Source organism: Vidua chalybeata, chromosome 16 (genome assembly GCF_026979565.1).
Source record: "Vidua chalybeata isolate OUT-0048 chromosome 16, bVidCha1 merged haplotype, whole genome shotgun sequence".
In the NCBI taxonomy this organism is placed as follows: Eukaryota; Metazoa; Chordata; class Aves; order Passeriformes; family Viduidae; genus Vidua; species Vidua chalybeata.
Genome location: NC_071545.1, coordinates 6,437,172 through 6,451,213, shown reverse-complemented (window position 1 = coordinate 6,451,213; position 14,042 = coordinate 6,437,172). Strand labels below are relative to the sequence as shown.

At 37.7% G+C, this 14,042-nt stretch overlaps 1 protein-coding gene across 1 annotated transcript in view; it reads left to right on the top strand.

Annotated features, from left to right (window-relative positions):
• LOC128796330 (uncharacterized) overlaps window positions 1-14,042 on the top strand; it is a 71,680-nt gene that overhangs the window by 14,072 nt on the left and 43,566 nt on the right. The window contains exons 10-26 of the mRNA XM_053957869.1: window positions 243-387; window positions 1,811-1,969; window positions 2,709-2,827; window positions 3,842-4,033; window positions 5,136-5,291; window positions 5,737-5,921; window positions 6,680-6,862; window positions 6,997-7,088; window positions 7,270-7,439; window positions 7,734-7,893; window positions 8,957-9,036; window positions 9,573-9,753; window positions 10,845-11,000; window positions 11,955-12,088; window positions 12,200-12,358; window positions 12,920-13,100; window positions 13,560-13,771. Coding sequence (XP_053813844.1) covers window positions 243-387; window positions 1,811-1,969; window positions 2,709-2,827; window positions 3,842-4,033; window positions 5,136-5,291; window positions 5,737-5,921; window positions 6,680-6,862; window positions 6,997-7,088; window positions 7,270-7,439; window positions 7,734-7,893; window positions 8,957-9,036; window positions 9,573-9,753; window positions 10,845-11,000; window positions 11,955-12,088; window positions 12,200-12,358; window positions 12,920-13,100; window positions 13,560-13,771 — 2,664 coding nt within the window. The remainder of the gene's footprint in view (window positions 1-242; window positions 388-1,810; window positions 1,970-2,708; window positions 2,828-3,841; window positions 4,034-5,135; window positions 5,292-5,736; window positions 5,922-6,679; window positions 6,863-6,996; window positions 7,089-7,269; window positions 7,440-7,733; window positions 7,894-8,956; window positions 9,037-9,572; window positions 9,754-10,844; window positions 11,001-11,954; window positions 12,089-12,199; window positions 12,359-12,919; window positions 13,101-13,559; window positions 13,772-14,042) is intronic.

Here is a 14,042-nt window from a genome sequence, read left to right as displayed (position 1 = left end):
GTATAGGATTCAAGGTCATAATGACAGTTTGTTCAGGAAATTTGTGGATTAGGTAGTATAGACAATATGTACATACGTTTGTATCCATGTTACACAAAGTGACTTTGTCAGGTATAAGGCAATAGCTATAAATATAGCAATAGCTCTTTGAGGACAAAAAACCCACCAGGACCTGAAAGTGCACGAGGTGTTCCAGGGGAATGGATCATAATTGTCTTTATCTTTTTGTGTTTTTCTCTTAGAATGCTATATTAGTTCAGCTGTATCAAGCAACCAGCGAAGATGTGGAAATAAGAATTGCTGCTTATTATATAGCAATGAAATGTCCACATGGAGAGTTATTTAAACAAGTACAAAAAACTTTGCTGAAAGAAACCTCCAGTCAAGGTTAGCCAAGCATCTGTTGAAGTCTTCTTGCATGCTCCTAATTGATACTTCAATGTGACATTTACTTTGCCACTGTAATGGTACCAATCTAGGTCAATTTTTATTTAATCTCAATATTTTGTAGATTGTTTCTAAGTAATTGTTTGTATGATTGTGACATTTTATATTGAAATTGTGATACCATTAGTTTAGTAATAGTAAGGACTGACTTTTCATATAATTAGTTCCTTCTACTTGCAGCATTTCATTCACTGAAGGCTCCTGAGAAGGATATATGGAAAAGCTTTGATGCTCAGTGCCTTAGATATACGAATGGATGACTGCAAATTGCATTTTGTTGAGAAAGAAGCAAGTGGCAGAAAAAAAATGTTATGCTTATTCTAAAATGGTTTCACTGCATTCAGTGAAGGATACCTCTAGACTAATCCTTTGCATTTACATCTGTCAAGAAGAAGCAAACATGAGAAGGATATCTGTAAGATTGTTTGCAGGCAGATGAAAGCAGGCTCTGTCTGCTCTGTGGCTGGATCCTGGCCAGCTCTGCCTTGGAGCTGGTATCCATTTCCCAGGATGTTATGTCCAGACCAGTGTATCCTGCAGTGATTGTGAGTTTAGGCTCAGCATTGTGTTCACCTGCTGATGTAGCTTGTGGTTTGGAGGACACTCATTCCTCTCTGTTCAGAGTTCAGACAGAAAGAAATTGCAGCCACCTCCAAAATCCTGTCAAGGTGTACCCTCAGTGACTCCTCCTAGTGACTCCATGCAGAAAATTTAATTTGTCCAATTTATGAAGGAGCTCTACAAGTCCATCCAAAGTGTTGTATGTTTCAAACTATTTAATCCACTACTCATTAATATTCTTAATTTCTTTCCTTTGTCTTTTGTTGATGTGACAGCTAAATAATTTATATAATAAACTTTTGAATAACGAGTACTTTTGAAGGCATATGTTAGTTTTTAGTTCCACATTCAGAAAACAAAATTTGAAAAAAAGTTGTGTTGCGAAAAATGCAGTTACATCAGTATTCAGTGTCTGTGCGTTGAACTAACACTGGAGCCTAACATCTTTTATCTTCAGGAGACAAAATGCCTCTATTTAGGAACCAGACTCCAGAAGATATGGGAAATATGTGCCCCCCACGACACATCACATCTGTGGCCAAACTGGGACTCCACAGTATAATGCATAAATACTAATTCTGAATCACAATTGTTTAATTGTATGTGCCTTTTTTTATTTACAGTACTGTTGCAGTAGGTGCATGAGACTGATTTTAATCATGCTGAAAATGAATGGATTGTGTTGTGGTCAGGGGAATGGCTTAGATGGTGATACAAAAAATAAAAATATTTCCTGTCTCTGTTTTTAAGACTCTTGTAATTTTTCTCTGATTTTCACATGCTTTTCTTTGTTGCATTTTAGTGGGCTCCTTTGTTTGGAGTCATCTCTCTCAGCTCTTGGAGACAGATGACCCATTGAAGGAGCACCTTCGAGATTCTATTCCTGATGAAATCCTTAGCAAAGATTTTGACTGGGAGAAATGGAAATACTCCTCATACTCTGATGTCACGTTTCATTCAGGTATGTGGAGTTTTAGAACTTAATACTTTGTAGCATATTGATTATTAACATCCCACATGGCTTTTCTGACCTTTTACATATTCCTCCAGAGAAGTTTGATTTGTATGATTTACTACTGTCCAAATATGCAAATGTAAGCTTGATTCTGCTTTGGAGCATATGAAATGTATTTCCAGCAAACCAGATACCATACATGTTTGCCTCTTGTGAGAGAGGAGACTAAGAACCAATAGACACTTAAGATTATTTTTGTGAGCATCAACTTTTAATTCCTTCCTTAGTTAACTTCCTTTGCAGCAACTGGGGACTAGGATGTTTTTTCTTGTCCTGATCCGTGTGCTGTCCTTGGTATAAGAAAAGAGTCAAACTAGTTCCTTCCTGTTCTACTATCTGTTCATTTGTTTTCAGTGAAAATGCTAGATGATGTTTTTCAGAGTTACATTTTGATTTTCTGTCCATTTCCTCCAGTGTATTTATGTATCTTATGTATTAGAAATACTTTCCTTTTGATGTTAGTGAGATAATACCCGGTAATATCCAGTAAATATGGAATTCCAGTAAATGGAAGTTACTAACAGTAATGTCTTGCTATATAAAAAAGTTAAATAGTTTCACCTGACAATGTTTCATTCACCATCTTCTTATTGAGTGGAGTAGCAGTTTTCTAAAGAATTATGAATTTTGCAAAATATATGAGAACAGCTGATCTCCACTTACAGACATCGGTTTTCCTTTGCAGCTGGTGCAGGTGCAAATATGGAAGCATCAGTGGTCTTTTCTCCTACATCTTTTTTACCACGATCAGTCATGACAAATTTGACTGTTCACTTCATGGGACAGGCTATAAATCTCCTGGAGGCAAGTTTACGGATTTTTTAATTGTGGGGGTTTTTTATCCCCCTCCTCAAGTGACACTTGGTATGTTGAAGTACAAAGCATTTTCTGTTTTCCTGTTGCAGTTCCTTTAGCAAAATGTGCTTTTCACTGCTGTAGCACAATTGCTTCAGACTGGTGAGTCCTTTGTGTAATGGGCTTAGCCGAAATAAAAGCACTGTCACTCTGCTAGTGCCATGCACAAGGAAAATGACTTATACTCAACTCTTGTTGATTCAAAGGAAACATTAAAGTCAGTGCTTCCTAAAACACTGCTCTAGCTCCTGTTTAGGATAGTAGGATTCCTTTTCTTGATGTATGGTGGCAAATGGATTGACTTGGGTACACCATTCCTTTAATACAGAGATAGACTCATTTGTACTTAGCTGAAGTCACAGTTCTAGTGCCATTGACCTTCCAGTGCTTGAAACATTTCAATGACCTGCCTGCGACCTCATCATCTTTACCTGCTGCACCAGGTAACAATGTGCACATGAAAGAAAGAAAGCATTTAATGTAGCCTTCAGATCTCAAGTTTAAGCTTGCAAGGGAACAATTTTTTTTTTCAGTGCCACATACTCTGGATTTATGTGTGTTAGTAATTCTGCTTTAAGCAAATTTCCAAACAGAATCTTACTTCAGAGCATGAAAAGGATGTGTTAGTGTTTTCCAGCCAAAATACTGTTTTTACCATGCCAAAATAGCAGTATCCCCTTTTGGCCCATTATGGTGTAAATGGACCTCAGTACATGAAGAAAAAAGGATTTTTATTTTGGACTGAGCTTTACCTATCTAATTGTTTTGGGAAGATTTAATATTGAAATATCCAGTATTGAATGCTGAAGGAGGTAGAATGCTAAACTTTGTAGACTGTGATCTTGCTTGGCAATTTTTTTGTGTTGGTAACATCTGATTGAATATTTGGTTTTCTGCTTTAGAACTGGCCATGGCCTGTACGTGTCACTGTTAGGCTTTTCACTGCTGCATGCTTTTCATTAGGTTGGTGTACGATTGGAGAATGCTGAAACTCTCATAGAGAAGGGTTTTGGGCCGAAATCTTCTACTTTCAGTGACTACTTTTTTGGAAACACTGATGAAGCAAGCCACAAGTCAGAAACTCCAGTGGAAAGAGCAGAGGAAGTCAAGCAGAGGAACCCGACTTTGAAGCGATATAGCCCCTCTGATCATCTTGTGAGCAAGTCTGGCAAGCCAAAGCTGAGAAAAACAAACCAAAATTGTCTTGGTAGAAAATACAGTAAGATGAATGAGTTAGTCAAAAAGGTAACTGAATCTGTAGATCTTAGAAAAATTAATGGCATTTCCCAGTCAAACACAGGGCCCCATCTCACATTGGACAAGTGCTCTGGATTGCTGCGACTCCTTTGCATAAAGCAGCTGTAACTCATTCTGCCCACTTGCAGAGAATTTAATAGCTGCAGAAAATACGGAGCAGCAAAGAGCCAGATCTTTAGGTTTTTTTCAGATTGTTTTATTGTCTCAAAACAATAACACTCAGCCATGGGATTATGTTACCAGTGTTTTGGGCTTCCTCTCATTATTTTGAGCTCTGGTCCCTTTATGCTGATGTCCTTTTGTTGATTGACTGCTGTGACACTGTAATCAGCAGCTTGATGTTGAGTTCCTGAGTCCTGTTGTTTGCAATCTGACTTCCCAGTTTGATGTCAGATGTTACATTGATGCTTTGTGAATTTCCTCATTTTTGGAGAGAGCTTGTTTTATGTACACAACAGGAAAGCTCTGAGAATTGACTTCAGTTGTTGATGTATTAGCTGGAAAAATCAGGGACTGTGATTCATTTAGTTTGTCTTAGATCATCTCTCTTCTTGGACTCATCTTCTTAGGGTTTCTTCTTAGAGAGTGAGCTCATGATCATGTGGTGTTGCTGGGGTATCATAGAATTGTAAGGACAGAAAATGTAAACTTTTTACTTCCTAGCAGTTTATTTAGTAATCAAGGCATCCCTAATGTTGTTTTGAGATTGTATTTTTCAAATTTTCATCTGTTTGTGGGTATGTATTGTAATACTTCTCCTTTGGCTGTCATCACTATGACCAGTGCTCATAGTGGCAGCCAGCTTGTGTGCTGTGGAGCTGAAGTGTAGCTGGAAAGAACAGCTACTAATCTAGGGTCTTAAGTGGTCTCCAAAGTACTTGTAAAAGGGAGCATAATGTTTCTTTACTAATAGCATAGCCTGCATTGAGGAATTGTTTATTGTGAGTTTGAAAGGAAATTATAATGCCATTCCCTTTGATTTCTTTTTTTATCATGTCAGTTCACTGAGAGAACAGTAAGAAAGGAGGCACTGAAATGTGAGCTAAGCATGAAAATCTTTGGAAATGAACTTAGCTTCTTAGATTGTGAAGATTTAAGAAAACAAATGAAACATTATTCCTTAAATCTGGCTGAGCTGGCCGTCAAACTTCTGAAGGTAAAAGGAACCTTTTTTCTATTTGAAAGTAAATATCTTGAGAAACTGCCTTCTCGCAGATATGTTAAAGATACAAAATATTACTTGTTGTTTCTCTAAATTGAACTCTAAAAGACACCAGTGTATATTTGGTTTAAACAACATTCAGTACATTAGGCAAAGATTTGTTCTGCTGTCTAATGGTCCTTCTTGCTTCTCTCATTCAAATCCATCCTTGCTTAAATGCAATTTTTTTTTAACTGGAGTAGGACTGGTGTCTGACTCATGCCATGGCCATAGACAGGCTTTGGGCTGCTTTCTTCTTTATATCCCAGATCAGCTCAGGTAAAAACACTTTTACAATAGACAGATGCAGTCAAAAGTTATATCTGGAAAATTTATTTAATGCTAACTCTATTATGCAAAATAATATTCTGGGTTTTGTTTGGGTTTTGTTTACCACAAGGGGCAGGAGGTCCAGTTTAATAAAAGGATGAGCTTGGCCACTGAAGAACTGCAGTTTCCAGCAATTTCAGGCTTTCCTGTTCAACTGGCAGTCAATGCCTCAGCAGTAATCAACATAAAAATCAAAGGGAATGCCGATTTCAAACAGCAGTCTGATTTCTTTCTAAATGGATATATCAAGCCAAGGTATTAAATGCTGCAAATGTGTCCCTTTCACGTGTGCCTGATGTAAAGTAGCAATTCCTGATGTGGAAGTTTTGTGTGAACGCCTATTAATTAATTAGGAGATTCCTGAAGAACAAAAGCAGTCATCATATTTCTGTTGCTGAATGGTTGCCATGGTGTGAGGGCAGCAGTGCTTTCCTGTCTTGCCTGTCTGATTTTGAACTCTTGCTGTGTTATTCCAGTACTGGCTTAAGCTGACTATTCCTCTCTAGCTCTAAATCAAACTCCTGAATTGTTGCATGCAGGTGATTTTTTGGAGTGTGTTCCATGTGACAAGTGGATTTTTCTTGGGATCAAATAATGCTGTTACAGGTTATGGATGCACAAACCAATGGAGGATTTAACCCTGTGTTTCTTTACCTGGCTATTTTAGCTTTTGTACATACTGAACTTTACTAAGTGCTGTACAGACAGAGAGAAACTTGCCCTGTAATACTCAGTTCTAATTGCTTTCCCTTTCTTAATATTTCATGCTGAAAGCTGCATTCAAATCCCCTCCTTAGGAGATACAGTAAAACTATAATTCATGTTAGAAAGTGTGTGTTGGTGTACATGCAATCTTTTCAGTTATTTCCTGAAACAAAATAGTTCATTATTTAATCATAGAATATGCTGTGTTACAGCATCAAATGCTGTGTATTTATTGAAGAGGTTTAAATTAAGTGCTTTACAAAGAAACTGCATTTCATAGGAGGGTATGTACATGAATCTTTCAACAGTGCATTTGTTCAGCTTTCTGTCCAAATGGGAATTGTGGGGTCTCTGGGACAAGCTGGCCTAAAGTGGTTAACAGGAATGAGGACGTCTACTAGTCTTGATGGTGGAATCCAGGTGAAGAAAGGGAAAGAGCTCAAAGTTTTCTTGAACACTCCAGAAGAATCTATGGAGATAATTAATTTCAGGTATGATTAAGCACAAGCATCTTCAAAAACAGTAACTGTTAACTTTCTTGAATATAACTGACAATTTTGTTTAAATATTGCTGTAACTTTATCACAATTGGTTTTAAGTTATTGTTCAAAATTCTTGGTTGCAGCTCTAAACTCCACTTCAGAATGGTGGATGAGACAGAAGATATAGATGTCTTCCAAGACCACACAGAAACCAGATCTTGCACTAGGGAAGAAGGTGAGTCCAGTTATTATGTTTGTCTTAGAAAGGCATTCTGAAATATCCATAACAGATAATTTTATTCACTAGAGTTTCTTTTTTCACATATTATTTCTAAGAGGTCTACAGTGCAATGTTCATTTCTGTGTTTTCTTTGTTTGCTGTTTTAATTGAATGTTCAACTGTTGTCTTCCACTAGTATCTGAGATTATTGGCTGGCAGCTGTGTTCTGAAATGTCCTATCCTGACCCAGCCAGTGGTTTGGTTTTGCCCCTCACTGGACCTTTGAGACTGGCTGTGACATTAACTAAACAAGACAGAGGCCTGCAGCAGTACGTGGTGGAAGCTGCCTATAACTACATAGCTCAGGTACCACTGGCACACTGGACTCTGGCTTTAGTTTCAGTTTGAAATTCTGGTGACAGAGTGGTATATCTCAGTACTGCATATTCAACCCTCTGGATTCCAAGTTCTGTGTTACTATTCATTCCATTCCCAATATATGGGAAGATATGCTGAACACAAATTACAGATGCTGATAGGAGGTACATACTCTTTTTATCTACAAAACAGTGCACACAAACAATCTGTTGTCTCAGTGTGACAGATTGTTTTGTAAATGGTGTGCCAATGAATAATGTGATTTTCCTTTCTTTCTTTCAGGAGAATTCATGGATTCCTAGTGAAGCTGTCTTTCACTTCTTCCTTGGGACTCCAAAGTCAGACTTGAAAAGAGATGTTGGTGTTGACCTTAGTTTTAGTGTCCCACAGAAGAAATTCAGAATCCAATTTATACAACCTAAGAAAAAAATTGAGATTGATGGTAGGTTTTTCAACTAAGAGCCTGATCATCAGCTAATATCAGTTAGGAGAACTGCATTACAACTAACTGAAAGATATCAGTATATTTCACTCACTAATGTAATGCTGAAACTACATGATTATGTGATAACTGTTCAGTTTACTGCTTTAGGTAGCACCCATTCCCAAAGGGGTTTGCATTTTGGTTATGACTATATTTTGCACAGAGGTTCAGTATCTGGTCATAACGTCATGTTAGAGAAGAAAGCTGTTATCAGGATTGATGAATTGAAGGCTAAAGAATATGGTGGATTGTTCTGACATCTTTTACATATGCTGATCTTGCCTTACTGTTTCAATTTGCTGTGTTCTGTTAGTTATGAGATGAAGTTATGTGTTGCTAAACCAATGAAGTACTGACTATGATATTGCCATGCACGGTAATAAAAAATAACATTTTAATCACAGTGTAACACAGAATACAGAATCTACAGACCCATTGAGGAAATATAAACTGATAAATTAATGGTAATAATATAGACAACATATTTCAGCTTCTTTGGTGTGCTGGTCAAGTGATGTTTTGTGTTGATGTATTCTACCATATCACAGATTTAGAATTTTCCACTCCTTTTTTTTTTTTTTTTTTTTTTTTTTGATCCTGGTTATTTCCAAATGGATTACAAGGAAGCTTTACCAACACTGTGCAAAAGCTGTGCAAACAGCGTTCTGAGCTCCTGAAATGTCTCCACAGCACAACACAACTTACAAGTTTTAGCACAGGCCTAAAGGAAATGCATAAATCAATTCCAGAACGATGCTGTTTTTGTAGGGGACAGCTTCATTGCTTCTCTCAATTATTCTTCTCAGAATATCTTTTCAAAATTACTAGTTTATTCTGAAGACACTTTGCAAAATGCCTTTGCAAATTCTGACCCTAACTTTTTTTCCTTTGAGGTAATATTTATGTTTTTAATCTCTCTGTATCTATTCTTTATAACAAGAACAACTATCATTTCAAGTACAGTCTTATGAAGCATAACTGAACAGTAAAGAAAAAGTAAAGAGTTTTCTTTTTCTCCAAGGGAGGATTGAGTTTTCTAAAAATTCCCGTGTTGGACACCTGGAGCTGATAGTGGATGACCAAGATGTGTATTACATTAAGGTATGTTTGCATTTCATGAGGTCACCCTTCTAGGATAAATACTTCCATAAAAGCACAGAAAAGAAAGGCATGTATGAAGAGCAATAGTTTTGTGAGCAATCCATCAGAGAAATGACCAGTTCTCCTTATTACATATTTATGAGATAGACTCAGTGCTAAATTTCAACCTAAATCTCTGTGAAACTGCCAGTATTTTCAGTAACACCCTATTAATTTCTGGCCTGGTATTGTAGCATTCATAGTGATTTCAATCCTAAAACCAGCAGAAGCTGAAGGAAGTAGCATCTTGCACCACTGTGACCTCTGTATAACTGGAAAAACAAATCCATCCTTCCTCCTCATTATTTATCAATGGCAAGTTTTAGGCTTTGTGGGGTGTGGAAGGTTTGTTGTTAGATATATAGAAAAACATGTTTTTTCTTCCTCCTCTCATCTCATTTATGAAACACCCAAGTCTATACTATTGCTTTCTTAAAACTTAACTTATGTTGTTGAGTGGCTTGGGGTTTGCTTTTTGATTTGTTTGCTTGTTCTAGGGAATGGCAGATTTGCAGATGCTGAGTGGAGAGCAGAGATACATGACCCAGCTGGAGGTAAAGCTGATAAAGCAAAGCAGTCCTATCATTTTGTCAGGAAACATCACTAAACAGCTTGGCAAGAAGATAGCTTTTTCAGTATCTTTGAATAATTTGTTGAAGGATGCTGCATTTCTTTCAGGTTAGAGGACAGTAAGTATTTGCCATATAAATGCAAGTTCTGGAGCCGTTTTTTGTTAGGGTTGCCTGGTTGTGGACGGTTATTCCTAAAATTCCCTTCAAGTCCATAAACACAGCTTTTTAAAATTACTATCCTGCATAAATTAATACAAATATATCTATTCCAGAATAAAAGAAATTTTAAAACAAAAGTCTGTTTTGAATTAGTGTTGGAAAGGGTACAGGAAATAAGATAAAAGGAATTACTTAATAAAAACATGCCAAAAAAGAACAGCTGCTTTTCACTTTTGTTAGTACTAAACAATGCAGAGACACATATTTGTAGCTGAATGTCTCTTAGGACCTGCTGTTCTAAAAATCTTGAAGACTTTTTTTCTCATAAATAAGCTAAGAGGAAAATACAAGAGAAAGTATCAGAAATAGAGCTTTAATATTTGTATAACATTAATACATTAAAATTAAAATAATACCATGAAATAAACCAGTAATTTATGTCTAAAGCTCTAATTTTTGACTGAAATGTCATAGGGTTACACAGTATTTTCAAACACAGCTAACTAACGGGACTAAGGAATGCAGAGGGCAGTTTGTTTTTTGGGAGATGATTTTTTGGTGAAGTTTTCATCTTTAGCTCTCACATGGATTGCCAGTGGCTGAATCCAAGCCAGTTCTGGTCTGATTTCAAACTCCTAGCACCTGAGAACTTGGCTGCACCGGTTGTGCTGCTGCAAAGCCACAGGCCTGCTCTGAGTTTAATGTAGAGGTGAACATCCACATGTTCACTTGTTAGGGCTTAGTTAATGAAAAGATCTGTGTGTCTGAATTTATTTCCTTTGAGAAGCAGCTTTGGCTGCATGCATTGCAATAAGCTTGAAGCAGGTTGTGAGAAGTGTGGTCTGCAGGCTGTCTGTGGAGATGGAGAGAGACACTGAACATCCAGCTCTGTGTCTTTTTATCTGTTCACTACACACGGAGTTCATAATGATGGAGAGACTGAATGTCCTTTTGGTTTTCCCCACTGTAGTATTCCTTTAACTACCTGAAGGAACTTCAAGTTCTACCACTGCATAATCATTTCTCTTCTTTCTGTAGCACTTCTGGAGAAAAAGGCTGATGATAAGCTGAGACAATACTCGTTGGAAGGGGAAACCCACCTTCCAGGTGTTCTTGGAGTTCACGCCACCGCTCTTCTCCAGCAGCGTGAAGGACTGTGGTCTCATGGTCTGCAGATAAAATATGGACTCCTAGGTACACTGAAAAACAGGAAAAGTAAAAGTATTCTGTATTTCTCATTTTTCCTACAAGATTTGCCTCTGTGCTTACAACACAGTAGAAAGATTTCAGTTAATTTTTAAACTATGATCTGAAACTTGAAAGTTCCTCTTTTCAGTTGGATATACTTTACTCTTTGAGTCTGCATATAAAACCAATTTTTTTAAAATGGGCTTTTCACAAGCACATCCATCATTAGATTAAAAATCACTTTTTCAGTGAGAATTGCTCCTAATTAATTTGTGTTTTCAGATGATTGCATGCATGCACTCAGTATTATGAGGGGTGGTTTCTAGGAAGCAGCTGGCTTTGCTCCGCTGGTTGCAATATAGGAATTGTGTTAATTTTGTGGGACAAAGCAGCTGAACATCAGTGCAGTTGTATCAAAGTATTGAATCCTTGTAGCACCTAAGCATGATAAATGTTATAGGGAGATTGTTTATGCTAACGCTGTTGCACCTTCAGAGAGTATGTAGCAATATGAGTAATAAAGTTTTCTTAAACCTACACAGGTATGACCTCATCATTTTGCTACAAAAGCCATGCTGATCACAGTATTTTATAAACAACAATCAAAACACACCTGAACACTTAAACACTACCTTAAGATGCCTGGCTATAGCTATGTAATTGTGCAGTTAGGTACTTGGAGATCAAATACTGTGTGGTACCAAGAAAGCTGCAAAGCCTGATCATGATTAGTTTGTAGTTCTTTTACTTCAATCAGGTAAAATTCTGTTTAAGTAATGGAGTTTGTGCTTTCTTTTGGATTTATAGGATAAATAAACAAGCTGTAAAAATAAACAAATCTCACTTTCATGTTCTGAAAAATAGAAGTCTTGAAGCCAGTGCCAGATTTATACTATTAACATTTTGAAATATTAATTCTGATTTACTTGAATAAGTAACTTTGTGATTTAACTTGAGCAGGAGAGGCAAAAGCCCCTTGCCACGAGTGCAGTACGCAGCAGAAAGTTCAAGTAGAGATGGGTGCACGGGGCTTCTACAGACTGGAGCTGGGCCATGAGTTTCACTGTGTGCAGGCTCCCACCTACAGCCACCAGGTGGGTGCTGAGCCAAGCACTCTGTGTGCTGGGCACCCCTGTGTCACCTGTACTCAGGGCTCTCAGCATGAGAAAGAGATCACAGCAAAAAGGCAATGCCCTCTTCTTTAGGTTCACCTGAAACATGAAGTAACTGCATCTTGGATTTCCTCCCAGATGGAAGTGAGTTATGGGAAACACTGGGATGAAATAAACAACAAGAAGAAACTGCTGATCAGCCAAGCCTTTAAGAACAGTTCCAGTTCATCTGTAGTCAGCTATTTCATGGAGGTAATAGTGATGGTTGAAAAGTAAGACCTTCACTTCAAATATTTAACAGACAGAAAATAAATTTTGAATTTTTTTTTATTACAACCTTTTTTTTTTTGTAAATGTGGTATGTACTAATAATATAAGACAAGTACCCAGACCTAATAATTTTGAGCTAGGTGATGTCTTAGCTCAGAGACACTGCGATCTATGACATTGCTAAAAGATAAATTTTGCAAATACTGGAGAAGTTGAGGTGTAATTTGCTCTGAAGTTTTTGCATTATTAATTCATATAAAATGATTGTAGAAATTTATGAAAGCTGCTTTGCTGACACATTGTAGAAGGAGGGTGCAGGTTATAACAACTCAGAATATTACAGCATTTTTCTTCCTGTAGTTGTAACAAATGCATATTAAAGAAACCTTAGTGTATTGGTGAGCATGCATGAAAATCTATAGTGAATGGCAAATGTGCAAAGGCAGAAGCTGTGACCTTCCTGCTTCTGTGTGTGTGAGTAACTTATACAGCCCTGAAAATGGGATCTTGTTTTTATTTAAATTTGCTTCACTTCTTTTCCAGTTTACCATGCAAGTCCTGGAAAAACAAGTGAATTATAGAACCCAGCTGCAGCACTTGCACACCTCTCTGGTGTATTTGCAGAGCAGCACCAACTTTGAGGTGCAGTATAATGACCATGTACCATTTGCGGCTGGGCTGCAGTGGAAGGATGCATCCAGAAATGGCCTGAAGAAGTGGGAAGGTGAAGTACCACAAACCATTTCCAGTCTGTGATTAGAAAAGCAGGCATTGGAAGCTGCTGCCAGGTTTTTCTGAGCAGTTTTGCGTGAGCGCAACAGAATGATAAAGTTGTTTGTTGGAAGAGAGAGACCCTGGAGGTCGTCCAGCCCAGATTCCTGCTCCAGTCAGGACTGTTTCTAGCAGTAGATCACATCTGTTGTGGCTTTGTCTAGCTGAGTTTTCAAAATCTCCAACCTATCACAGCCTGGCTGGCTGACCTCTTCCAGCAGTTCCATTTACTCTAATTAATTTCGTTATATACGACCCAGAGATCTTAGCAATTGGAAGAGAAAAGGTTGATAACTAGCATGTTAATTTCATTCTGGAACCCCTGGATCTTATCAGCCTTGATGTGGACTTAGAATCCAAGTAGTTTGAAATCTCATGTTTCTGTCAGCTTTAATATTAATGTCCCTTGCAGGTGGGTTCAATATAGACACCCCATGGCTCCATCTGTACACAGCTCACAAACTGCACCAGCCTCAGCATTCTACTTATTTCCTGACATCCCAGCTGACAGCTGGAAAAGCCCTCTCCATTAAAGACCTTGTACTGGAACTATTCTATAAAGATCAAGGCAATGAGAAGGAAGGAAAAGTTCACATTTACACACCAGCTACCACATACCTGCAGGTTGGTGTCATGGTGCTTTGCAGAGTGTATGGCTTTGGGGACAGGGCTCTGTGCTATCACTAGGCCCTGACTCTATGGTTTCTAAGCTTCCTCCTAATTTATTTTAGACTCTGCTATGCAGTAGAGGTTTAAAACTGATTTAATCATAGTTGCTGTTCGTTAGGCAATGTGGTAGACTTCTGTCACTATGCAGTTTGACTTATGTTTATGATTAAGCTGTTCCTTTATCAGCTTTTCCTCCTTAGGTCACTACTGCTTCAGGCACAGCCAT